The 25,585-nt window shown below is 42.0% G+C and overlaps 1 protein-coding gene and 2 pseudogenes across 4 annotated transcripts in view; 1 reads left to right on the top strand and 2 right to left on the bottom strand.

Moving 5' to 3' along the window:
- The window catches only part of Ppp1r13b (protein phosphatase 1, regulatory subunit 13B), a 75,005-nt gene that overhangs the window by 17,693 nt on the left and 31,727 nt on the right, over positions 1 to 25,585 (top strand). For 2 of the 4 annotated variants that reach the window (XM_005410811.2, XM_005410809.2), the window contains exons 2-4: positions 7,958 to 8,105; positions 18,160 to 18,279; positions 20,892 to 20,968. In XM_005410811.2, the coding sequence (XP_005410868.1) occupies positions 7,958 to 8,105; positions 18,160 to 18,279; positions 20,892 to 20,968 (345 nt within the window). Of the gene's footprint in view, positions 1 to 7,957; positions 8,106 to 18,159; positions 18,280 to 20,891; positions 20,969 to 25,585 lie in introns of those variants that run through there. The other 2 variants (XM_013507842.1, XM_013507841.1) reach the window with 2 other exon arrangements.
- On the bottom strand, positions 3,636 to 4,074 carry LOC102012243 (annotated as a pseudogene).
- Positions 19,844 to 20,774, bottom strand: LOC102011909 (annotated as a pseudogene).

Here is a 25,585-nt window from a genome sequence, read left to right as displayed (position 1 = left end):
GAATCTTAGTGTTGTTTTAATTTGCATTTCTCGAATGACTAATGATGTTGAACATTTTCTCATATATTTATTTGCCATTTGTATCTCCTTGTCTGAGAAATGTGTATTCATCTCCTCTGCCCATTTTTGGACTGTTTTAGTATTTAGATCTTTGATCCATTTTGATTTTAGTGCCTGCTGATAGACATGGGCCTAGTTTTAATCTTCAGCATGTAGAGAGCCAGTTTTTCCAGCACCATTTATTAAAGAGGCTATCTTTCTTCCAGTGAACATTTTTGGCCCCTTTGTCAAAGATGAGGTGGCTGAGTCCGTTTGTAGTTCTGTCTGCATCTTCTGTTCTGTTCCACTGATCCTCAGGTCTTTTTTTGTCAGTACCATGCTGATTATATCACAGTAGCTTTGTAGAATAATTTCAAGTCAGGGATTGTGATGCCTCCTGCCCTGCCTTTGTTGCCCAGACTTGCTTTTGCTATTCTAGGTCTCCTCTGGTTTCAGATGAATTTTAGAAATATTTTCTATAGTTCTGTGAAGTACATTAATGGTATTTTGATTAGGGTTGCTTTAAATCTGTATAACAATTTTGAGAATATGACCATTTTCACTATATTGGTTCTTCCTACCTGTGAGCAAGGGGTATCTTTCCTTTTCCTGAAATCCTCTTCAGTCTCCTCTTTCAGAGTACTATAATCTTCAATGTGTAGATCTTTTACTTCGTTAGATTGATTCCTAAATCAACTAGACAAAAAAAAAAAAAAATCAGTAAAGGTATATAAGAACTGAACCAAACCTGTGAACAAATGGACCTAGGAGATGTTTACAGAGTGTTCTACCCAATAGCATCAGAATACACATTCTTCTCAGCTGCACATGGGACATTCTCAAAAACAGACCATCTACTAGCCCACAGAACATGCTTAAGTAAATGCAAAGGAATTGAAATTATCCCATGCATAGTTATCTGCTCATAGTGCAATGAAATTGGAAATTAATGGCAAAAGAAACCACAAAAACTCCATAAGCACATGGATATTAAACAACAACCTCCTGAAAAACCAAGGGGTCACAGATGAAATTAAAGAAGAAATTAAACAATATTTACAACTAAATGAGAATGCAGACACAACATACTGAAACTTATGGGACACAATGAAAGCAGTCCTGGGAAGGAATTTTATAGCAGTGAATTCTTACGTCAGGAAAACAGAACGGGCGTAAATAAACAACCTAACATTGTACCTCAAGCTTCTAGAAAAAGAAAAGCAAGTCAAGCCCAAGCCCATACAAGGGAGGCAGTTATAAAGATTGAGCTACTTATTAGCAATCGAGTGAGCTATTACAAGTTATTAGGATTTGGTACAGCGTTTAACATTTGATTTTGCGTCAGTTGTTTTTTGTTATCTCTGACTCCCCTTTCCACTAGGACGTAGCAGTAGGTGGTCCAGGTCAGATAGGGAGCTAAAGGGTTAGCTGAATGGGTCAGGGCTGGCAAGGTCTGAGGGCCGTTGTCCTAAAAAGTATGGAACTTGTGTCTTCTGAGCGCCTGCGGGGGGGCCAAGAGCCAGAGATGGGAGAGGCAGTAGCTTCCCCAGCAACCACAGCAAAATCAAGGCAGTGCTGTGGGCAGGACCTGCCTTTCTCTGAGGCTTGTTTGTTCTGGGTAAGTAGTTTCTTTTTCCCTTTTCTAGAAGTCTTACAGCTCCTGCTTTTCAAAAACAGCTTTTTGGAGGGTAGTTCTTTTTTTTTGAACATAATGATTATGTTCAGCATAATGAGTTAACACGTGTACTTAATGCATCCTAATTCTTTTTATGTCCCCTTCCTTTTCCCTCACTCCCCTCTCCATCTGTTGAAGCGTAGCTTTTTTTTGTTTTGTTTTGTTTTTTGTTTTTCTGCCTTTTTGAGACAGGGTTTCACTCTGCAGTTCAAGCTGGCCTTGAACTTACTTCGTTGCCCAGGCGGGCCTTGAACTCAAAGTGATCCTCCTGCCTCAGCCTCCTGAGTGCTGTGAGTGTTGGGATTACAGGCGTGTACCACCACGCTCAGCAGAGGCATAATTCTTACACCATAAAATTTGCCTATGTTAACTGAACAATTTGATGATTGTGTTGGTTTGGGGCTTATTTTTGCAAGGGGAACAATATAATACAGGACACGTATTTTATAAAATTATTTATAATAGTCACCCAAAGAATGATACACAAGAGAGTGCAGGAAATCTGTCCACACACTAAGACCAAGGAAACTAGCTGAGGGACTGGATCCCACAGAAATGTCCTGCATGAGTCCAGCAGAAGACCTAGAGCTCATAACAGTGCCTCCCACAAGTCCACCTGGAGGCCCAGAGCCCATAACCATATCTCATGCAGGCCTGTTTCGTGGATCTGCCCTAGAAGGGCCCAAAGGTCAGTGGTGGAATCTAGGAAGTCTGTGCCAGCAGGATGAAGGATCTGTGCTAGCAGCTGAGTGATCTACACTGAAGCCAGGAAGTGATGCTCAGAAGAACCAGAGCTCCCCTGAAAGGTACCACAGCCATCCTCAGCAACATTGAGGTCCCAAGCTTCTCTGATGATCAAGATAGCAGAGTTCCCATCAGGAAAGCCAACACAGCAAGCTTCTCCAGAAGACCAGCAGTGCACCATCTTCCCCTGTGGAGCCAGGAAGTGATGCTCAAAGTGAGGACCAGAGCTCCCCCAAAGTGAACCAAAGCCATTTTCAGTGCCAACAAGGTCCTGAGCTCCTCGGAGGATGAAATCATCCAAGTTCATCAGGCAAGCCAGCATGACTTGAGCTCCTCCAAAACAACCAACAGCTCCTTACAGCTTCTACCAGCTCCAACACCCTCTCTTAGCTCCCAACAGCCTTCTTTGCTTCTTCTCCAGTTCTGCCTGTTATGCTGCTGGCAATAGTCCCCAGGTGGGCCTCCCACACCCGGCACCATACTTACTCAGTTCAGCTGGGATTATAAGTTGACCACCAGTTGTCAGTCTACCACAATGATCTTCAGTAAATGTACAAAGTTGTATAATTATCACTGCCATTTAATTTTAGAACATTTCTATCATCCCCAAAGAAATGATGTGTCTGTTTACAGTCTCTCTCAATTCCTACCCCCAGTGGTCTTTTTTGTCTCAGTAGATTTGACTATTTTTTGACGTATTAATTCAGTCTTACATTATATGTTTGTTTTGGTGTCCGAGCTCTTTTACTCAGTGTGATGTGTTCACAGTTCATACAACTTTGCTGTGGCGTACAGCATGCAGTTCCTAAGTAGCATTCCATTGTGTGATACACTATGATACATACTTGTGTTAGTGATGGGCATTTGAGTTTCCTCTTTGTAGCTGTTATGAACATTTATGTGCAGTACTTTTGTGTGCAGGTGCATTCTTTGCGGGCAGGTGCTTAGAGGGGGCTTGCCGGGCCATGAGGTTGTCTGTGCCACACAGCGGGGGCTGCCAAGCTGTGGCTGAAGGTGGCGCCCATTATCCATCCCACTGCTGGTGCCTAGGCCCCCACTTCTCTACACCCTTGTTGGTGTGTGGTATTGTCTATTTTTTCTGCTTGCAGGAGAGTCCCTACTTTTTTTTGGCTTGGGCAAAGTAGCTTTATTAGAGGAATCCAGGATTACATAGGATTTAAGAGTTGGCACTGAGGCCCTTCTTGCCAACAGAAGGCATGACATTGACAAAGTGCCAGTTGTACTGCATCTGCTATGTGGCCTGGCCTGTTGTCATTTCCTCCTCCTCCCCCTCCTCCTTCTGCTTCTTCTTCCTCTTCCTCTTCTTCTCTTCTTTGGCCACCTTGGGAGTTTGACGTCTCACTTTTCCAGCTCAAGGTAGGGAACCATGGACTTAACCTCCAAGCATGCAGCCAGCTACTTCCAGAGTGGCCAGGGCTTCCACTCCACACTGGCCTAGGGTGGCTTCATCCTCCAGCAGCTTGCTTCCAGGCACACAACTTGATCCTCCGGTATGATGCCGTCCTGTGAGGTCACATGAGCCTTGGTCTAGGCGACCATCTCTTGGCTGGTCACTTTGAGGAGTGTGGGTCCTAGGCGTGGACAAAGAGCTGCATGTTGACAACTGAACTGCTGACCCAGCTACCACTGCCATGAAGGTGGAGTCCAGGAAGAGCTTTTTTTTTTTTTTTTTTTAAAGACAGGGTCTCGCTGTGTAGCCCAGGCTGGCATCAAACTCACAGCTATCCTCCTGCCTCAGCCTCCCTAGTGCTGCGATTACAGGCAAGCACCCCTCCAAGTAGTTCCTGCTTTTTAGTGGCTAGCACATTCTTAATTTGTACCAAGAACATCATTGAAATACTATTTCGATAAATGCTTGAAGAGTGTATGGATTCCTTAAGTCAGTGTTTATTGGATTCCGTTTGCTTTCTTGCACAGTGTGAGTGCCCTTGGAAGCAAGGGCCGGGGGATGTCTTCCTGGATGCGGCTGCCTGCCTTCCTCTGCCTTGCATGCTTCGTTTCTGCTCACTGGGTGTCTGGCATTATACTCAGGCACCAAGCTAGGGAGAGAGCCCACGTCCTGCCCTCAGTGCCTGTGCGGTTCTGAGTTTGTCACGTTTTCTGTTAAAAAGAAGACACAGCGGAGACATACTTAGATGGTTTCAAGACGAGGTAATGGGTCACGACCTACTTTGTGAGTCACAAATACTTTACGTAGAGGATGAAGTTAAGAAAACTGATGACTGGGTATAAGACTGTGGAACGAGAAATAGCTGCAGTCCTTAGAGGAGGGTGGAGAGGAGGCGGGACAGTGGTGGCTGTGAACAGGGATGTTCACGGATGCAAGGGCAGAGGGGCAGCTGCAGAGGGCGTAGGGCAGGTGTCTGGCCAGCACACACTTTCTTCCTCACGGCACACTGTGTTTTCCTCCCGTAGCTGACTGCATCTTCCCCTTTCAACGTATTGGTCTTTTAGGAGGGATAAATGTTCTTTCCTTTTTTTCTTTAGCTGGTTTCTTCATTCCCTAATCCTGTTCAATTTTCTGTTTTGTATATTTTATTTACTTTTATCTTTTTGAGATATGTAGTTCTCACTGTGCAGTTCAGGCTGGCCTTGAACTCACGTGATCCTCCTGCCTCAGCCTCCCAAGTGCTGGGATTATAGGTGTGTGCCACCATGCCCAGTTTGTACATGTTATTAAAGAAAAAGTAACATTTCCAGTTAAACTGTCTGCCATCAGTTATGAGATGCATTGTGACTTCAGAAGTGGTAGAATATGTATGGAAACTGCTCCCAGACCGAAGCAGTGCAGTGTGCATGCTGGAGAACCTTTCAGTTCAGCTTTCCTCTGAGGCAGTGCTCTAAGGATATATGTGCCATCCAGGGAGTGGCACAGGATTCATTTTGGCCACTTTTAAACCTGTCATGAGTATAGTGCACTTGGTTTTAAATATAGAGATTAGGGAAAATGAACTTTGCTAGAATTGAGAAAGATTAGGTTTATTAAAGACTATAAAATAGGACATAAAAAATGAAGTAATGTTCAGTTACTTTTGTAGAAGTTATTTGGTAGCTGTCAGCTTTTAAAAGTAAGCGTTCTGACTTGTACCCCTGCCATTCTGCTGCTTCTCTCCATCTGTTGCACTGAACATGTTCATCGGTTGAAAAGTTTTGGTAATTCAAAAAGAGCTCCAAAATAGTCTTGCCACTTTCTTTTCTGATGTTGTGTTCTTAAAGAACTCTACTTTTAATGCTGACTGTGGAGGTGTAGAACTGTAATACCAACTATTCAAGAGGCTGAGGCGGGGGATCAACTGTTTAAGAGCAGGCTAGGTAATTTAGGGAATTGGTGTTTCAAAATAAAAACTACAAAGTGCTGGAGATATGACTCAGTGGTAGAGCATGCCCGAGGCCCTGGGCTCAACTGAAAGAACAGTGTATTTGTGAAAAGCAAATAATGCTGTTTATTGAACAGCTGGTGTGTTGTGTTTCAGTTATATATACATATTTTCTCAGGTCTAGGGCGTCATGGGAGTTCTGCATTTGTAGGTTATATGTGAAGTCAGCCGGACTTCGTTGTGTGCACTCAAGCCAGGTACTGACTAAGCACCTGGAAATGTAATATTTAACAGCAGATTGCCTGGAAGGTGTAGTGTCGTGAGGGGAGGGAAGCATGTTGGTGCTCACTGAGGTGATGTAAGGAAGGTGAGGGAAGAGTTCCTGGATCACAGAGGAAGGAGCCTACTGTAGCCTAGAGAGAGGAGGGGAGGTTGTACAGAGATGAGAGCTCTGTACATAGGAGTTTACAGGCAAACGGGAAAGGGGTTTGAGTAGAGGGAAGGTGGCCGGTGAGAACTTCCTTAGCGCTGAGGAGTGAGGTTAAGTGGTTGGAGGCACTGGGGCTTGGAAGTTAGGAGGTCTAGTTTGTCCTAGCATCTAGGTTCTTTCTGAGTGCATTCTGTGGAAATCCAGACTTCACGAGATCCTCTTCACATGAACATCAGGACGTTAGACGTAAGAGGAAAGAAGCCTGTTTGCTGTGTAGGTACCGGAGAGAATGTCTTGGGAAGAGCTGCTGTTGGGCCATGGGGAGTCCTGTGTATTTAAGAAAGGGAGTAACTTCTTGGTTTATCTTCAGAAAATTACCTGGCACCAGAGGGGATAAGTTGGAGTGAGGGGAATTTGGCAGCAGAAGGAAGCCATTTCATTTAACATAAAATCTGACCAGTAATATTAACACATCTAATTTCAACAGGTAGGCATTTCAGGCATTCCTAAGGAAAAAATTTAACAATGAGCCAAAATTATATTTAGCTGATAGCAGAGATTTTAAGGGAAGACAGAGTTTTGAAACACATGAAAACTTCGTTTTCTCATTTTTGATAAAAAATTAAATAGAAATACTTCATAATACTTTCTTACTAAAGAACATCTTTGGTTTAAATTGTAATTTACAAATAAAGTCTCTTCCAATGTAATGGTTTAAGATCTTCAATCAAAGTGGTAGAATTTTTTTGTTTTTGGTACTGGGGAATCAAACCCCTGGGCATCCTGTTTTTTAGTATATGTGCTGCCGAAGCGAGCACGTCTTCTTTTTTTGAGATAGGATCTTGCTGTGCAGTTTAGGCTGGGCTAGAGCTCACTTTGTAGCCCATGCTGGACTCTAACTCACAATGATTCCCCTGCCTCAGCCTCCTGAGTGCTGGGATTACAGGCATGTGCCACCATGCCCAGGTCACTTGGGCATCCTGACACTGACTGAGCTAGTCTTTTCTAGCTCCATCATCATCATCATCATCATCATTATTATTGTGTTGTTGTTATGATTATTATCATTATTATTTAAAAATTTGAAAGAGTCATTCTCATTAAATTGCCCAAGTGGAACTTGAACTTGAGATCCTCCTGCATCAGCCTCCCAAATGCTGGGATTATAGGCATGCACCATCACACCTGGCATCATTTTTTGAGTCATATTTAGAGAAGGCTTGTGTATGCCGATGTTATAAGAGGGAATTAGCCTAGGTTTTATTCTAGAATTTTTAGGGATTTATAATTTTTAAACGAACATTTGATCTTTTAAGAACTTTTGGTGCTGTAAGATACCTGGTATGAATCTAGTTTTCTAGATGTATGTTTTAGTTGCTCAGATATCACTTATTCTATAGCCCTTTTCCTTCCTTTATTTTCAAGAACCTCTTCTGTCATTTCTCATCTTTTCTTACGGAGTTGGCTCTGGGTGTGGGGCGTCAGATTGCCTTCTGCTCTGTCTGCCACTGTGATGTGATTGAGGCTGCACAGCATCTTTTGTGCTGGTTCTTTTCAAACACTCTTCTAAGAATTTCCCCCAACTTCTCTTACTTTCCTTTCTTTCACAAGAACTTTAGAATCAGCTTATCTATTTCTAGAAAGTAATCCTGCAGGCATTTGGGAAGGGAGATGCTGGAGTCTTTTCACAATAAGGAATCTAAATTTTAGTTTCAATCTTTTCTCTTATAGATGATATTAACCGTGTTCTTGAGCAACAACGAACAGATTTTAACAGAAGTTCCTATAACACCGGAAACAACCTGTCGAGATGTTGTAGAATTTTGCAAGGAACCTGGAGAAGGTGGATGCCATTTAGCTGAAGTGTGGAGGGGGAATGGTATGTATGAGGGTCTGTAAGGTAACTAAGTACATATAATTCACCATGTGTCAAATGAAAATATTGCTTCTGACTGTCAGTTATCAGTGGTAATAAGAAATTGAGTAATTGCAATACAAAATAATTGCATCACTTGGGGATAGGATTCTACACAATGGTATTTGTAAAAAAGGAATGACCACCTCACGCAAGGCCTTTGGCACCACCGACATATGTGGCCTTTGCTTGACATGTGGGAGGGAATTTGTAAAGACTTTAAATAGGGAGTGACATTCTGAAAGTAATGCTTACAGGAAGTACAACTGGTGTTAGTGTGGTACAACAGATCTGCGTTGGACAGTAAGAGAATGACCCATTGGAACATGATGAGCTTGAGGTGATGAGCTAGGTATCCAAACATACATGTCAAAGGGTGCTTAGAGATGAACCTTCAGGCTTCTTTTAAACATTTATTGAGATATAATTTGCTTCCGTACAATTCCTCTATTCAAACTGTGCAATTCAGTGGTTTTAGTACACTCATTGTGTTGTCAGGCATCACCATGATCCATCCTAGGTCATTTTCCTCACCCCAGAAATAAAGTCCATATCCATTAGCAGTGACTCCACTTTCTCTTCATCCATAGGTAACCATTAACCCTACTCTGATTTGCTTATTGCAAACATTTCATATGAATGGAATCATATAATATGTAGCCCTTTTGACTGGCTGCTGGTGCTACTTTTTTTAAAAAAAAAATGACAGGGTCTCACTATGTAGTTGAGGCTGACCTTAAACTCACTACATAGTGCAGCATGGCCTTAACCTCACAGCAGTCCTCCTATCTCAGCCTCCCAAGGGCTGGAATTACTGGTGTGTGCTACCACACTTGGCATGACTTCTTTTTCTTAATGTAATATTTTTGAAGTTCATCTATCTTGAAGCATTTATCAGTAGTTCATTCCTTTTTGTTGCCACTGTTCCATAGTATGAATGTACTACATTTTATCCATCAGTTGGACAGTTTGTGGTGGACATTGAAGTTGTTGACATTTTTGGGTATCATGCAGATGCTGCTATGAACTCATGTAGAAGTTTTTGTGTGGTTGTGTATTTTCCTGTCTCTGAGCTGTATCCCTAGGAATAAGAATAGCTGGATCATGTGATGATTCTGTTTAACCTTTTGAGAGACTGCCAGACTGTTTTCCAAGAAGTTGATCCATTTTACATTCCCATTGGCAATGCATGAGAGCTCCAGTTTCTCCATGTTCTTGTCAACGCTTGATGTTGTCTGTTGGCCTTCAGCCATCCCGCTAAGTATTAAGTGGCATCTCAGTGTGGTTTTGGTTTGTATTTTTTTAATGACTAATGATGTTGATTGAGCTTCTTTTCATGTAGTTATTGTATATATATGTATATATCCTTTGTATATCTTCCTGGACAAAGGCCTGTTTACATCATTTGCCCACTTTTTAATTGAGTTATTTGTCTTTTTGTTGTGTTGTAAGGGTTCTTTGTGTGTTCTGGATATCAAGTCCCTTACCAGGAATATGACTTGCAATATTTTTTTCCAAAGTCCCTTGCTTTTATGTTACCCTTAAAAGTCAGAGTAAAGTCTTTATAGGTATATTGAGTAAAATTTGACTTTGATAAACACTGGATTCTTACTAAACTATTAGTAAGAGGACAAGCCTCAGTTTTCAATTTGATGATAGCTACAGGAAGGGGGCACCTAGTCATTGTAATTAATGTTTCCTAGGACACCAGTACCACATCTCATCATTCCATTATTTTTCTTTAGACTCTAAGCACTTTTCCTCTTCGTTATTTTTAATTCCTTACCTGCTTCCTCTTTCTTTTTTCTCACCTTGAAAGCAGTAAAATTTTTGTGTAAGATGTTTTGTTTTGTTTTGTTTTTTGAGACAAAATCTAACTATGTAGCTCAGGCTGGCCCTGAACTTGCAATGATCCTTCTGCTTCAGCCTCCCAGGTGCTAAGATTGCTGGTCTGCACCACACTTGAAAGTAACTTTAATATAGTATTGTAGTACTACATGCGCCATGGCTACTTATGAATGAATGCTTATCTACCTGATGAGTCCTTAGGTTGGTGCCATTTTTTCTTTTTAATTTTTTTTCTTTTTGTGGTACTAGGGATGAACCCAGGGCCCTTGCACTGAGCTACATCTCCAGCTCTTTTTTAATTGTTAATTTTGAGACAGGGTCTAAGTTGCTCAGGTTAGGCTCAAACTTGTGATCCTCTTGCCTAGCCCCCCATAGTGTTAAGATTATGGGTGCATACCAGCATGCCTGGTGTGAAATTCCTTTCTTTAATGTTAAGCTTGTGGTTATTTTTTTCTATACATATAATTCAATTCCGAGCTGAACTGAGCTAAATGCACCTGGGTTTTACTTCTAACTAAGATGAGACCATTGCTTTCCTTGTCCTTGGTCTCTGTTCAGTAAGCCGGAGCTGGGCCACAGTTCACAGTGCAGTGCACATGGCATTTCGTGAGTGGAAGATTTTCTTAATGGAAATGTAGAACTTACTGAGGAGTAGAGCAGTAAGTCACACTTTGAAGGTGTGACTAGACTGCAGTTCACAGTTTTCTTTTTTGTCTCAATGTCAAGTTCTCAGACTGAGCCAAGGATTTGGAGGAAGAGTCTTTCAGCCAGGATAAACTTGTGTCAAAAGGAATAAAAAGCAGACTTGTTTCTCAGCAATCCAAGGTGGTTTCCCTAAGCCTTGGACTTGGTGGTATTCTTCATTTTTTTTAAATTGGGGTAAAAGTCACACAATGTCAGAATCACATTAAAGTGTACTGTTCAGTGATTTGTCTTGCATTCACCACACTGTCCGCATCCCTCCGTGCCCAGTCCCTGATGGCCACTATCCTGCAGTGCTCGCTGGCTGTGTACCTGTGACTGTCCTAGTGGGATCATACACTGTGTAGCCTTTTTTGTCCAGCCTCTCTCACTGAGTGTGTTTTTGGGGTTCTTCCACATTGTAGCATGTATCAGTTCTACATTCTTCTATGGCTGAGTCATGGTCTATTGTACATCATATTTTGTTTATCCATTTGTAATGATGTGGTGGATCTGACAGATAGATTCCAGGCTCTTGTGTACAACAAGTAAAGAATTGGAAAGTATACACCCAGCAGTAAAAGAAAAGCAACTACATTTGTTGAAGATCACAAACAAAAATAGTGCCAGGATGAATGAGAGGGGAAAAAGGCAAAAGTATGTGTCCTTTGGTCTGGGGTTATATAGCTGTGGTTATATAGCAGAGCTAAGTGGGTGGAGGGGAGAGATTTAGTGCAGGGTAGTTAAATGTATTATATCTATTAAATTTCTTGAGTGTGCTAACTGTACTGTAGTCATATAAGAATTTCCTTTAGAGAATACACCATGAATTACGAAGGGATAAGGAAGCATGATGTATAAAACCTACTTTCACATCGTTCACGTCGTGTGTGTGTATGTGGCAGCTAAAATGGCACTTGAAGTGAATTTGTTGCTTAAATTCATTTACTAAAAAACAAAGTACTTAAGAAGCTAGAAAAAGAAAATAAATCTAAAAAGTATAGAAGGAGGGAAATAACAGTAAAGCAGAAATGAAAGAAATGTGAGAATCAACAAAATCAAAGGTGTTTCCGTGAAATAATTAAAATAAATAGACTAAACAGGTTAAGATTAGTGGTTAAAAAAAAGATTAGCAGTTAAGTAGGAAAAAAAAAAAAAGAAAAAGAACAGGTAAGTAAAAAGACCCTAAGTATAGATGTAGTAGAAATTTTGAAAACTGATACTATGAATAACTTGTTCATAAATTTCATAACTTTAGATGAAAGATAAATGGAAGTTACCAAGATTCATTAACAAATGTTATTAAATGCTCACTCCATGCCAGCAGGGTATTTGGTCCTTGGGGGTATATTAGTCACCAAGGAGCAAGATTTGTGTCCCATGGAACTTATATTCTAGCAGGCAGAGACAGATGGCAAGTGATAAATTAACTGTGCAGTGTGTTGGTGATAGATTAAGAGTATCGCCTTTGCTCAGAATGAAAAAAGAATAAAGAAACTTAAACATATAAAATGAATTGAAGGGCCAGGGTTGTAACTCAGCGGCACAGCACCTGCCTGGCAAGCGTGAGGTCAAGTTCAATTCCTGGTACAAAAAAAGAAAAAAAAACACCAAAGAAAGCCCCAAATTGAATCTATCGTCCTTCCTGCCCTCAAGGACTCCAGACCCAAATGGTTTTATAGGTAGATTTTACAACTCCTTCAAGAATAAGTAATCCCTACATTATATACAAATTTTCTCAAATAATAGAAAAAAGAGATAACCACCAAATTCATTTTATGAGGCAGTGTAATTTCTATACCCAAACTGAGCAAGAATACAAGAAAAGCCTAGTGTGGTGGCACACTTGGGAGACTGAGGCAGGAGGGTTCCAAGTTGGAGGCCAGCCTGGGCTACAAAGTGAATTCAAGGCCAGCCTGGACTACATAGTAAGACCCTGTCTTAAAAGAAAAAGCACAAAACAACCTTACTTTGAATATAGATGTCCGAATCCTAAATAAAATACCAGTAAATCCATTTTAGCAACATATTGAAAAAATCAAGTCTGTTCCTAGAATTCAAAGGGTTCTAAGTCAAATCTGTTAATAAGCTGCTTTAAAGCAAAAAGCACCATTATCATTTTTCTTTCTTTCTTTCCCTCTCTTTCTCTTTTTTATTCTTTTTCTAGTTTAGTGCCTGGGTTGATGTTTGTAAATTGCCTACGGCAAGTAGCTTTATTGATAGTATTTATTTTTTGTTCTGGGAGTCAACCACGGACCTTGCACTTGGCAGGCAGGTGCTTGAGCCACTGAGCTATATCCCCAGCCTCCATTGCTAGTATTTAGAACCCTTAGGAAGTGACTGTTTCTCAGAGGTGTCTTCCAGGTGTAACCAGCTTTTGGGTTTTTGAGTCTGTTGCAAGATCCTACCTCTACAATTTGTTGGGGATGAGAAATTGCTGCCTGCATGGATTCTTTACCCTGGCATATAGTCCTCTGCTCCATTCCACTGGTGCGCTTCTCTGTGGAGGCCTCTGGGGTCGCAGTGGTCACCGTGGGTCTCCAGGTTCAAGTTGCTTTGCCCACGCAGTGAGTCTGGGCTCAGGGAGAAAGCGACACCTGCCCCCTCCTCCTTCCTCATTGAGTTTCTCTCTGTACTGTCCCTGTGGGCTTCAGATCCTTCCTAGGTCCTGGGAACCCACCCGCCTCCTTTATCTCATCTTCACATTGCTATATTCCAGTGTCTGGACACTACATCTCAGAGAGGCTCTTTCTCTGCTGCTCACCACTCTGCCATCTTCCAGAAAGTCCCCATTATCATTTCAGTGTATTAAAACTGAGTCTTCTAGGGGCTGGGGATTTAGCTCAGTGGCACAGTGCCTGCCCGGCAAGCTCAAGGTTGTAAGTTCAAGTCCTGGTATCGGAAAAAAAAAACAAAAACAAAAAACTGAGTCTTCCATGATAATAATTACTACAAAGGGATATATAAGGGAGCTTCCTTAAATGAATGAGTGATTTTAAAACCCTTTAGCAGAACTCAGACTTGGCTGTGGACTAGGGAAGCATATGCATTAAAGGCAGGAAGAGGAAGATGCAGACCAGCTTCCGTTTGGCATTGTACCTCAGGGTTCTAGCCAGTGCAGCAAGACAAGGAAGAGCAGTCAATTGGAAAGGGAGAGCTGAAACCACCCCTAGTTATTTGACATTATTTTTGTCTATATAAAAAGCCTGGGGGCTGGGGATTTAGCTCAGCAGCAAAAGCGTCTGCCTGGCAAGCTCAAGGTTGTGAGTTCGGTTCCCGGTACTGGAGAAAAACCAAAAAAAAAAAAAAAAAAAAATTAAAAAAAAAAAAAAAAGCCTGTGGACAGCTAGGTGTGGTGGCACATGCCTGTAATCCTACCACTGTAGGAGGCTGAGGCAGGAGGACCACAAGTGTAAGCTCAGCTTGGGCAACTAAGTGACTTAGTGAGACCCTGTCTCAATATGATAATTAATAATAATAAAAGGCCAAGGATGTAGCTCAGTACAAAAGCACTGGGTTCAACCTCAATACCACAAACAAAACAAAACCAACAAAAAACCAAGACCAATAGATAGGGGCTTATGGGTAGTTTTAGGATAGAGTGCTTGCCTAACATTTCTGGGTTCCATCTCCAACACCACACACACACACACACACACACACACACGCGCGCGCGCGCGCGCGTACATACACACCTGCGGGTGAATTCACTTAAGTTTAAGAGGTCATGTTCCTAATATAAGAATACACAAGTAATCATCAATGGGAAATATATAATAACTAATAACTTTAAAAACTTCAGATCTGGGTGTGGTGGCATGTGCTTATAATCCCAGCACTCGGGAGACTGAGAGTTTAAGACCAGCCTGGACTACATAGTGAATTCAAGGCCACCCTGAACTACAGAGCAAGACCCAACAAAAACAAAAACAAAAACAAAACTATAGGATAAGCAAGATATGCTTGAAGTATCATATTGTGCTGGAAGTAGGAAAGTACTCAACAATAAAAAAGTCAGGGGTGGGGCCAGGGATATAGCTCAGCGGCACAAGCACCTGCCTGGCAAGCTCAAAGTCCTGAGTTCGATTCCCAGTACCAAAAAAAAAGTCAAGGGTGTCACAGAGAGACATAGGAACTAATATGGAAGAGCTTCCAGTGCCTAAACTGGAACAGTTTGAACAGCAAAGTAACACATACTGGTTTAGAACACAAAGCACAGCCTTACATATTCATAAGTCCATCCTGATATAAATGGTTAAAATAAGTACATGTAGAAATGGGGAGGGACAAATCTTCCTAACAAAAGCACTTTGAAGAGCCCATATGGAAACACCCCGCCAGGCTGGGTATGGTGGCTCATGCCTGTAATCCCAGCACTCGGGAGACTGAGGCAGGAGGATCACTGCAAGTTTGAGGCCAGCCTGAGCTACAAAGTGAGCTCAATGGTCAGCCTGAACTGCATAGTGAGACCCTGTCCCAAAAAAGACCAAAAAAAAGAAAAGAAAAGAAACACCCCTCCAGTAGGGAGAACTTCCCCATCCCTACTCAGGGCTGGGGTTATAACTTGCTTCCCAAGAAGACAGAGTGGAAGAGGAAAGTGCAGCTTCCTGGAGGAGAGGCACAGTGGTCCCTGCACTATATGGGATGAGGCTGGTGCCACCAGGGTGGTGGACATGGTGCGATGAGCAGTGCGCCTCTGTCTGGGGCCCTGCCTGGCACCTGCGACCTCAGTCTCACTGTGTGGAAGACACCAGACACACCTAAGTGAGAGGCAGTTCTCAAAGCTGTCCTGGTCATACTAAACAAGCAAAAAAAGTATTATAGGCCAGAGGATGGCAGGAAGATACAACAAAGTGCAGTGCTGTGTGGTTTTTCCAGTTCAGATCCTTAAACAGATAGGCAACATTATTGAAAACAGTGAAATTCACATAAAGCTTGGGATTTAATTAACAGTGTCATGCCAGTGTAAATTGTTTAGTTTTGATAAAAATACTGTTTCTGGCCAGGCATGGTGGTGTGCACCTCTAATCCCAGCTCTTGGGAGGCTGAGGCAGGAGGCTGTCCTTGAGTGTGAGGCCAGTTTGGGCTACACGGTTCAAGGCCAGCCTGAACTATAGTGATACCCTGTCCCTGAAAACAAATATGTAGGACATTAGTATTAAGAGAAAGTGGGTGAAGAGTATACAGGAACTTCCTATACTATCTGGGCAACCTTTCTATCACTCTAAAATTACTTCAAAATAATTTTTAAGGGGCTGGGGATGTAGCTCAGCGGCATAAGTGCCTGCCTGGCAAGTGCAAGGTCCTGAGTTCAAGTCCTGGAACCTAAAATAATTTTTTAAAAGATTATGTATATGAAACCCAAAATCTACAAAGTTCAGAGAAATAAATTACTATGTACAGACCTTTGTGGTGAGACTTCAAAACATCACTGAAGAACACAGGTGAAACAAATGAAAAAAAACAGAAGTGAAAAAAATAGAAGCAAAGAAAAAAAAGGAAGCAAACAATGTTCATGACCTGGAAAACTCAGAATCACAAAGGTATCAGGTTTCTCTCTACTTACTTATAAATATGGTTTCTGTCAAAATTCCACCTTAAAAAAGAAGACCATGATAAGGTTTTCCTAAAACACAGACCGAGCAAAGGATTAGGAAATGCCAAGACACTTTGGAAAGTCAGCCTTTTGAGGGGGATTGAGTACTACATAGGAAGACTTCCTGTACAACAGTAATTAGAACTTTGACTGTCAGCATAGGGAGTAATTGGTAACCAACAGAATAAGAGAGAGCTCAGAAAAAAACCCTGTGTGCAAATGGCACCCTGATCCATGTCAGAGTAGTGATTATGTCTGCAGAGAAAGGATGAACTGTTGAACAAATGGTGCTGGGAGAACTGATTATTCAAGTAGGAACAAGTAAAATCAGATCCTTATTCCACATACAGAAATAAATCCCTAAAGTCAGTGAACAGCAAAACTTTAAAATTTGTAGAAAAAACATAAAACAACACTGTCTTTTTTATCTTGGAGTACTGAAGTATTTATTGTACAGAAAATTCAAATTAGCCAGAAATGTAGTTTCAGTCCCTGCTACTGGGGTGGCTGAGGCAAGACAGTTGCTTGAGCTCAGGAGTTTAAAACCATCCTAGGCAACATAGTGAGACCCTGTCTCAAAAAACAAGCCAAAATAAAATTGGAAAAGATTGGTAACTGCTTACATTTAAATTTTTAAACTGGTTTGTTTTTGGTTTTTTTTTTTGGTCTTTTTTTGAGACAGTCTCGCTACGCAGTTCAGGCTGGCCTTGAGCTCACTTTGTCAACTCACAGCAATCCTCCTGCCTCAGCCTCCCAAGTGTTGGTATTACAGGTATGCGCCAACATGCCTGGCTTTTTAAAACCGGTATACAAAAAAGATACTGTACTAAGAAATTTACAAGATAAGTCTGTGGTTAACGTATGTAACTGATCAAGGATTGCTGACCAGAATATAAAGAACTGCAAACAACTAAGAATAAGGCAAATAATGCAGATTTTTTAAAAGCTGACTTAGACAAGGGAAACAGAGTGCAGTATAAACATAAAGGAGCTTTACATTCTAGCAGCAGTGCCAGTGTTCTCCTCAAGTAATTGGTAAAAAAATACATGGCCGCTTGCCTGCCAACTCGGCGCGTCCCCGAGCGGGGCTGGGCTGGGACTCGGGCGTCCTCTGAAGGCTCAGGCTCCTCCCACAGCCTTCAGAGCCTCTCTCCTGCAGGCCGCAGTATCCTTAGGGGACACTGGCCCAGGATGTCTAAATTAACCCCATGCAGGAAAGGCTGTCGTAATGTTCCCTCCAGAACGCTCGAAGGGTTATTCTGCATCTGAGAGCATCTGGAAGCACACTGGCCCGCATTCCAGTTGTCACTCAAGACTTTGGCTGTAAGTGAAAACTGAAATTCCCGCCATAACTTAAGTCGTTCGTATGCCAGGCCGGTCTTAACTCAGGGTACACTGTACTCTGTTAGTAAGCTTTGTTTTCTGATAATACTTGAACTTGTAGAAGCTTTCATTAACTTGGTAAATTTTGGTCTGTCTGAGTGCAGGGAAACATTTGCAGCAGTGTTTCTGAGCTGCCAGGAAGGGCTCTGATGAGCCCTTTGCACATAAGTAGGGAGTAATATGGTATAGCCAGTTTGTTTCCTTTCTTTGCAAAGTGGAAACATTACTTTGTGATACGTTAATGTGGTAAAAAAAACACGTTTTCGTTGTATCCTAATACATGTTGCAGATTTCTTCTATGTGTACTTCTGTATTTGTATGTTGCCTAATTATTTCCCATTCCTATTTCAGCTTTTATTCACTGAAGTTAAAATTCAGTGTTTACAGTGTCCTTGTGCTCTAATATGTACGTACATAGATATGTGTATTTGTGTACATTGGTCTATTTGTTTTTGCTTTTGGCTGGAGTTGCGTTGTTTCTGGAGTGAGTAAGGTGTGGTCTTTTCCTAGAGCGCCCCATACCCTTCGACCACATGATGTATGAGCACCTGCAGAAGTGGGGGCCTCGAAGGGAAGAAGTGAAGTTTTTTCTTCGACATGAGGACTCTCCAACTGAGAGCAGTGAACAAGGTAGACAAATGCTTTCTCATTTGTAAGCAGTTGCTATGCCAGGTAATGTAAGAAAAATTGGAAACATGCCAAAGTAAGGTATTCACGTGTTCTTTCCCCTTCACTCACAAGTGGTGAGAGGAGAGTTGGTGCTTCGTGGTTCTTGGGCTGTGTTCCTGTGGTTTGGGTTCTGATCCGTTCTTCAGGCACTGGCCCTTGCTTCTTTCTCAGACAGTGCACTCAGACATGTAAAAAGATTTGTTCTGTGAAGGGATTGTTTCTAATATGTACTGGACGGGTCGAACGTCTGTATTTTATGGTAAATACAACCATAATGTTAAATGAAATAAATCACACACAGGCTTAAATATCACAGTTTCTAGCCAGCTGTGGTACAGGCCTGTGAGCCTAACACTCAGGTGGCTGAGACAGGATTGCTGTGAGTTCAAGGCCAGCCTGAATGACTGAATGACAGAACAAAACTGTCTCAAAAAAAAAAAAAAAAAATCAGTTACAGTTTCTTTTGATGAAAAACCCAAAATATATATAAAGATCAGCCTGGGCATGGTGGCACACACCTATAATGGCGTGCTGAGAGCGATGGGCTGTGTGTCCTGTGAGGAGCTGGAGGGGACTGGGAATGAAGTCAGGTGCTCGCTGAGTGTGTTACTTATTATATCCCAACTATGAAATGCAAGGTTACTAAGTTTCTTTTGTACCATCAGAGATTTAAGATGGCACATAAGGTTCATGTTTATAAGGTTCTAATTTCTTGATAGATTGGTCTCTACAAGAAGTAGCAGTTGAATAATACTAACTTGATTATCTTGTTCCTTGTTTAATTTACCCTGTAAACTGTTAGGTGCTCTCAAGCTCATAATCTCTTGTCACTTCTGGCCCTGTAAGGAGGCCTTTTGGACACTTCGTTCTAGCTTGCCCCCCATCTCTCAGTGTTAGGTCTGGGCCCTTTCGGTCACATGTCCAGAGCAGCTCTGGGGACTGTCACTCTCTGTGGCACCACTGCAAACCAGGCAGGCCAGGCGGGGGCAGCCCCTCAGCACTCGGGCGTGTGCATGCACGCACGTGCACTCCACAGAGCTGCTGCTGCACAGCCTCGCCTCGCCTGCTTTGTTCAAAGAATGTAATGGGGCACATAGAGGACTTTTCAAGTTTAAATTGATGCATTTTAGAACGCACCTTCCAGTTTTTACAGAACAAATAGAAATTCATAAGATTGCTAAATTTGAGAGAATATGCCAGGTCAGTTTTTACCCAGCTAATGAAGGTCAGGGTTTTTTTCATTTTTTTTATTATTATTACTGGATAATAAATTCTACCTTAATGTCTTCTAAAATATAAAAGCTTTTTGAAAAAATTAAATTGTGTTAAAATATGTACAACAAGATTTACCATCTTTGCCATTTTGCCAGGCATGGTGGTGCACGCCCATAGTCCTAGCCCTGTAGGAGGCTAAGGCAGGAAAGTCACAAGTTTGACCCTGACCTGGGCAACTTAACAAGACCCTGCCCCGCAGAAAAGTGTTTAAATAAAAGAACTGGAGACTTAACTCACTGCAAAGGCCCTCCGTCAGTCCCTAGTGTTAGGGGGAAAAATTCTGAGATAGAATGTAAAGAAAATAAAAGACTTCATTTAAATAACTTTATATATAAAATATTAATTGGAAAGCTTTTTTCGCCTTATTAATACAGTGTTTGTTTATCTTCTCTCTGTCAAATCCTGAGCCAGTCACTTTCCCCAGGCAGCCCAGGGACATATGTAGGAAGGAACATATAGGGCAGACAAGGCGTGGAAGAAAGAACTATGTGAGGTGGAGACGGCCCCTTTCCATGGTGAAGAGGATGAGAAAGGCCACCGTCAGGCAGAAGAGCCCCACGGCCTCCAAGAGGCAAAGCCCAGAGTGGCATAGGAAAAGACCTGCTGCTTCAGAGAAGGGCTCCTGGCATATCCAGGATGAGGCTTCCACACACAGTGCCGTCCTAGCACCAAGTCAGCCACCCCAACTACAGCAGCCCTGCCCCAAGAGGTTGGCTGCTGTGTCGATGTCCCTTTAAAGGATGCTGGTTTGGAAGCTGCAGCTTGGGACAAATGAGGTCAGAGGATGAGGGGCTGCAGAGCTGCTGAGGCCCTCTCCTGTCAGTATCTTGGCCTGTGCTGCACCACTGCAGATCGTGGTCGGCTTAGCTTGTAGGAGGTGTTCCTGACCAAGGGCGGGGTGGAGCCAAATCTGGAGCAGGTGTACATTTTTGGTAGGGGGCAGGGACTGTAGCAGGAGAGCTGCTCCCAGAGCAGAGACAGAGAGCTTTCTTTTTTTTGAAACATGGTCTCCCTATGTAGTGCAGGCTGCCTCTGAACTTGCTTATGTATCCCAGGCTGTCCTTGAACTCACAGTGATCCTCCTGCCTCAGCCTCCCAAGTGCTGGGATTCCAGGCATGTGCCACCATGCCCAGCTGTATTTTTAAAACTGTATTAAATCTTGAATTTCTTAACTTGGCATTTTACACTGTGTTCAGTAAATACTTGAGTGAATGAAAATATAGGAGAATTGCTTTTTGTAATATGACTTTTTTTTGTAATATGACTTTTAGTAAGTTTGGTTTTTTTATTTCTTTAGGTGGCCGTCAGGCTCAAGAGCAGAGAACTCAGAGAAATGTAATAAATGTACCTGGAGAAAAACGTACTGAAAATGGGGTAAGTCATGGTGGACTAAATTGAGTTTTTAAAATTCCCTTTACAGGAACTAATGTGTTGTGGTTCAGGGGCCTTGTACGTTGTAGCCGAGCTCTACCACTGACTATATTTCTAGCCCTGGGAACTAAAGAGTTTTGGGTTGTCATTTACTTTTAAAGAATTATTTTAGGGGTAGAAGCTGCCTTTCTACTGAGTATTTCAAAACATTTCTTGAAGCTATAAAAAGCAGCCCCTGAGTGGTTTTGACAGTCTACACTGTGGTTCATGAGCAGATGGAGTCTCCATCTGAGCAGCACTGTCCCCCTGCCCTGCACATGTGCCACTCTGTCTTCTAGAGTGGGGACCTGGAGTCCCGTCTTTATGACATTCTGATTGTCTGCCAGTGTGAAGTCTTCTGAGCATCTGACTAGCAGAAGAAGCCTGCTTGGCTCCTCTGTCACTGTGTTGCAGAGCTGGCCAGCAGGCCAGGCGTTGGTTATTGGTGGGGAAGAGGGCAAGGGCTTCTTCCTACAGAATGCTGATGTGCAGTTAAAGAATGAGTGTACTGAGTAGGGACGTTTACAACCTGGTCTTTTCTGGAAATTTTAGTAACTGCTTTTCAAAATAATTGAAGACTAGAGAATTAGTCAGCTTGCTTCTCACGCTCTGCCATTCAGCAGGTACATAATTGGGAGTAGTGCCTCCTAGCCCAGTGCTTAGCCTCCGTAATTGCTCATGTGGACATGGAGTCCAAGGCCACAGGCTTCTCAGCTGTCTGTCTGGCTAAATTTGAGCAAGTGCTGAATTGCTAGTTTCGTCCTTTTGTTGGCTACCTGTGTAACTCTAAATGATACACAGGTTGAAGACCCTTTTTCCAAAATGCTTAGAACCAGAAGCATTTCAGATTTGGGAATATTTGCAGACTTTATTGGTTGAGCACCGCCAATCCAGAAATCAAGTCAGCATTCAAAGAGTTGTGGATTTGGGATTAGGGATGTGTAACCTGTCCTCAAGTCTCTGTTTCTTGTACTGTTTTTTTGTTGTTGTTTCTTGTTTTTCTTCCAGTACCAAGAATCGAACTCACGACCTTGCGCTTGCCAGGCAGGTGCTGTGCCGCTAAGCTAAATCCCCAGTCCCTGTTTCTTGTACTGTTGATGTCAAGCAGAGTCTCTGAGTCCCCCTCTGTGTAACATGAGAATATCAGCCCCTCACCTCTTCCTACTTGTCAACTTTTTTATTCATAGCAGACTTGAATGTTGCGAAAGTTGACAGTGTTTATATGCTGTTATCTAACTGTAACCAAGCCTTTTATACTTTTTCTATAGATTATCACTTAATAGTTATTTTAGATTTTGTAGATATCCACTGCAGAGCCATATACATGATTATATTTTCTTTGGTTTCAGTGTGATCATCTCTGTGCTACTCAGAAATATTCCTGATATCAAGATTATAAATTCTTCTCCTTTATATTCCTTTCTTCTTTTTTTTTTTTTTATTTTGTTTTGTCTTTTTGAGACAGGGTTTACTATGCAGTTGAGGCTGGTCTTGAGCTCACTTTGTAGCTGAGGCTGGTCTTGAAACTTGCAACAATCCTCTTGCCTCAGCCTCCCAAATGCAGGGATTATGAGCGTGCACCACCATGCCTGGCCATTATATTCTGTTTTCTAAAGATCATTGCACAAATCTGTAGCTCATTCCTGCCATCTAACATATTTGTCCACTGCAAATCTAGAGCCCTCTAGGGTGGACCCTAGGCTTATCTGCTTCAGGTAGCCTTAAGGCATTGTGGAGCCTGGCATTCAGTGAAGAGAGTGGTGTCTGGAATACTCCCCATGTGACTGGATTGCCTGCCAGTTTGGGGGCCTCCAAGTTACAGGCACATGTGAGAGCAGGCTTTCAGAACCTACTTGTCCAGCAGAATTTGGAAGATGCTTTTAAGGTGAGAGATCTAACATACTCTGATCATCTGGGACAGTGACAAGAGTCTGTTGGCTCTGGGGTTGTGAGTCTGGGGTTGTGTTTATATGCTTTGTGGAGGCCTCACAAGGAGAGGCTTCCCATGGTATAGTCTAGCAAGAGGCTGGTTTTGATGGGTGGGCTGTGATCTCTTCTTCGTTGAGGTTGTTTCTTGTTACCCTACAGATGATGTGTACATTTTAAGAGCAGCAAAACGAAAATCTAAAACCAAAGTTAAAAATGTATTTGCAGCCTTTATGTGAAGTTGTCATTACAGGAAGGTACAGGGCCTAGTCCAGAGGAATAACTTGTGCTGTAAGCATCACATCAAAGATGTCAAGCTGTACTTTATGGCATACACACCTGCCTTTTAAGCCTAATAATGCATTTCCTTATAAAGCACTTTATTATCTGCAGAGCATTTTATGTGCATTTTAAGTTCTTAAAATGTTAAAAACATCTTTCTCCAAGTAGGCTTTTGTTTATATCTTGAATATGGGATAATGGCACACTAAGCCTTCTGCTTTCTGGATTGAGACAGCTAAGAAAAGATCAAGCAGCAGCTGTGGGAAGGGAGGTGTGTGGGTTGGAGGAGAAGGGCAGCATGCGGAGTTGTGTGATTCATGCCCATTAGTAGTTGCTGAGGCAAGAAGCTGAGGAATTCTGCTCTCTGAAAATTGCAGGTCAGCCAGCCAAGCTAGTCTATGGGACAGCTTAACTTTGTATATATAGGCACATTCGTTCATTCTCATTCTGTATTCTCAAGACCACCCCTAGATTCTGTGACTTGCTATGAGGACTCACAGTTACTGTTTATACGGTCAGAGGATGCAGCCCAGTCAGCAAGGGGGAAAGACACATTTTGCTTAGATGTCCTGGAAGCATTTGTCCTGTTTTCTCTTTTCTTTTGTTTGTTTTTTGTTTTGTTTTTTAAGACAGGGTCTCACTATATAGTTCAGGCTGGTCTTGAACTCACTGCATTGCCCAGGTTAGCCTTGAACTTGTGGCAATCCTCCTGCCTCAGCCACCAGAGTGCTGGGAGCACAGGTGTGTGCCATCACACCCGGCATTATCTTGTTTTGTTAGGGTTAAATTTTAAGTGAATCAGCCTTGTGTGTGTTAAGCATACACGTTATCACTGAGCTACACTTCCCGCCCTTAAGTGGGCTTAATTGAGCTCTTGCTAAATTGTGAGACTTAGTAACTATAATTGTTGGAATTAAAAATATGCTAATTCTAGAATATAATGAAATATTAGAGAAACAAAAGGCTCAATTTTACTGGATAACAACAAAAAATCCCCTCAAAAGAACAGCAAAAAAAAAAAAAAAAAAAACCACAAATTTTACTGAACCTTTTATGGGATTAAAAATATAAGCATAAAAAAAATTTAAAAAATAAAAATATAAGTATATACTCTGGCATGGTAGCACAGTTCCTGTAATTCTAGCACTCTGGGAGACTGAGACAGGAGGACCATAAATTCAGCCCAGCCTGGGAAATTTACTGATTTTGCAAGACCTTATCTCAAAATAAAAAAAATTTTAAAATGACTGGGGATGTAGCTCAGTGCTGAGGCCCTAGTCCAGTCCCCAGTACTGTAGTCAATCAGTCAATAAACAAACAAACAAAATCCAAACAAACAAAAGCAGACATATGCAGCCGTGTGCATGCCTGTAATTGCAGCTTCTTGTGAGAGGTAAGCCTGGGAAATTTAGTAAAACTCTTGTTTTAAAATAAAAATTTAAAGGCCAGGCTTGGTGGTACACTCCTGTAATCCCAGCACTGGGAGGCTGAGGCAGCAGGATCAGTGTAAGTTTGAGGCCAGCCTGAGCTATAAAGTGAGTTCAAGGCCAGCCTGGACTATGCAGTAAGACCCTATGTATTTATCAGAAAGAGAAATAATAATTCTAAAAATAAAAATTTAAGAAGGGGCTGAGATGGAGCTGGGTAGAGCATTTGCCTAGCAGGCACAAGGCCATGGGGGTTCAGTACCCAGTACCTCAGAAGGAAAAAGGAAGTATACATGTTCATAGCTTCTCTTGGCATCAGCATCACCTGTTTTTATTTGCTCACTAAGCAAGGAAAACTATTTTCAAACCTGAAAATGTGCAACTTTTAAGAAGCACAAAAAAGGGAATGATTTACTATTTTAGAATATTTTATAACTACATTGTCTCCTAGTTATATAGCCAGAGTTTGGTTTTAGGGATGTTTGGCTTTTTTGAAATGACATACTTGAGAAGCCGCTTATACTTTTAAAAACTAGGAATAGTTTGATTTCTTTTTAAAATCTGTGATGATTAAATTCCTATATAGGGCCCTGGATCTAGTTTTTTATTTTTCATTATAAATTATCTATATAGAAGAATGTATAAAACATGTACAGTTTAGAGAATTATCAAGGAGCAGTGGGACAGAGGGTTAGAATTTCTCTATTGTTTCTTTCATCAGTCCTCTTCCCCACCCCTCCTCTCCTTTCCTCTGCCCTCCCCTGCCCTGCCTGCCATACCCTGCCCCTCCTCTCCTCTCTTCTCCATCCTCTCTCTCCTCTCCTCCTTTCCCCGCCCCTCCTCTCCTATCCGGATCTCTCTTTTTTTTTTTCCTTTTGGCAGTTCTGGGGATTGAATGCAGGGCCTGCATACTGAGCTACATCTCTAAGCCCTTTTAAATTTTTTT

Source organism: Chinchilla lanigera, unplaced genomic scaffold (assembly GCF_000276665.1).
Source record: "Chinchilla lanigera isolate Chin_1 unplaced genomic scaffold, ChiLan1.0 scaffold00137, whole genome shotgun sequence".
In the NCBI taxonomy this organism is placed as follows: Eukaryota; Metazoa; Chordata; class Mammalia; order Rodentia; family Chinchillidae; genus Chinchilla; species Chinchilla lanigera.
The sequence above is the reverse complement of the archived record's forward strand: the minus strand, read 5'-3'. Positions and strand labels throughout refer to the sequence as shown.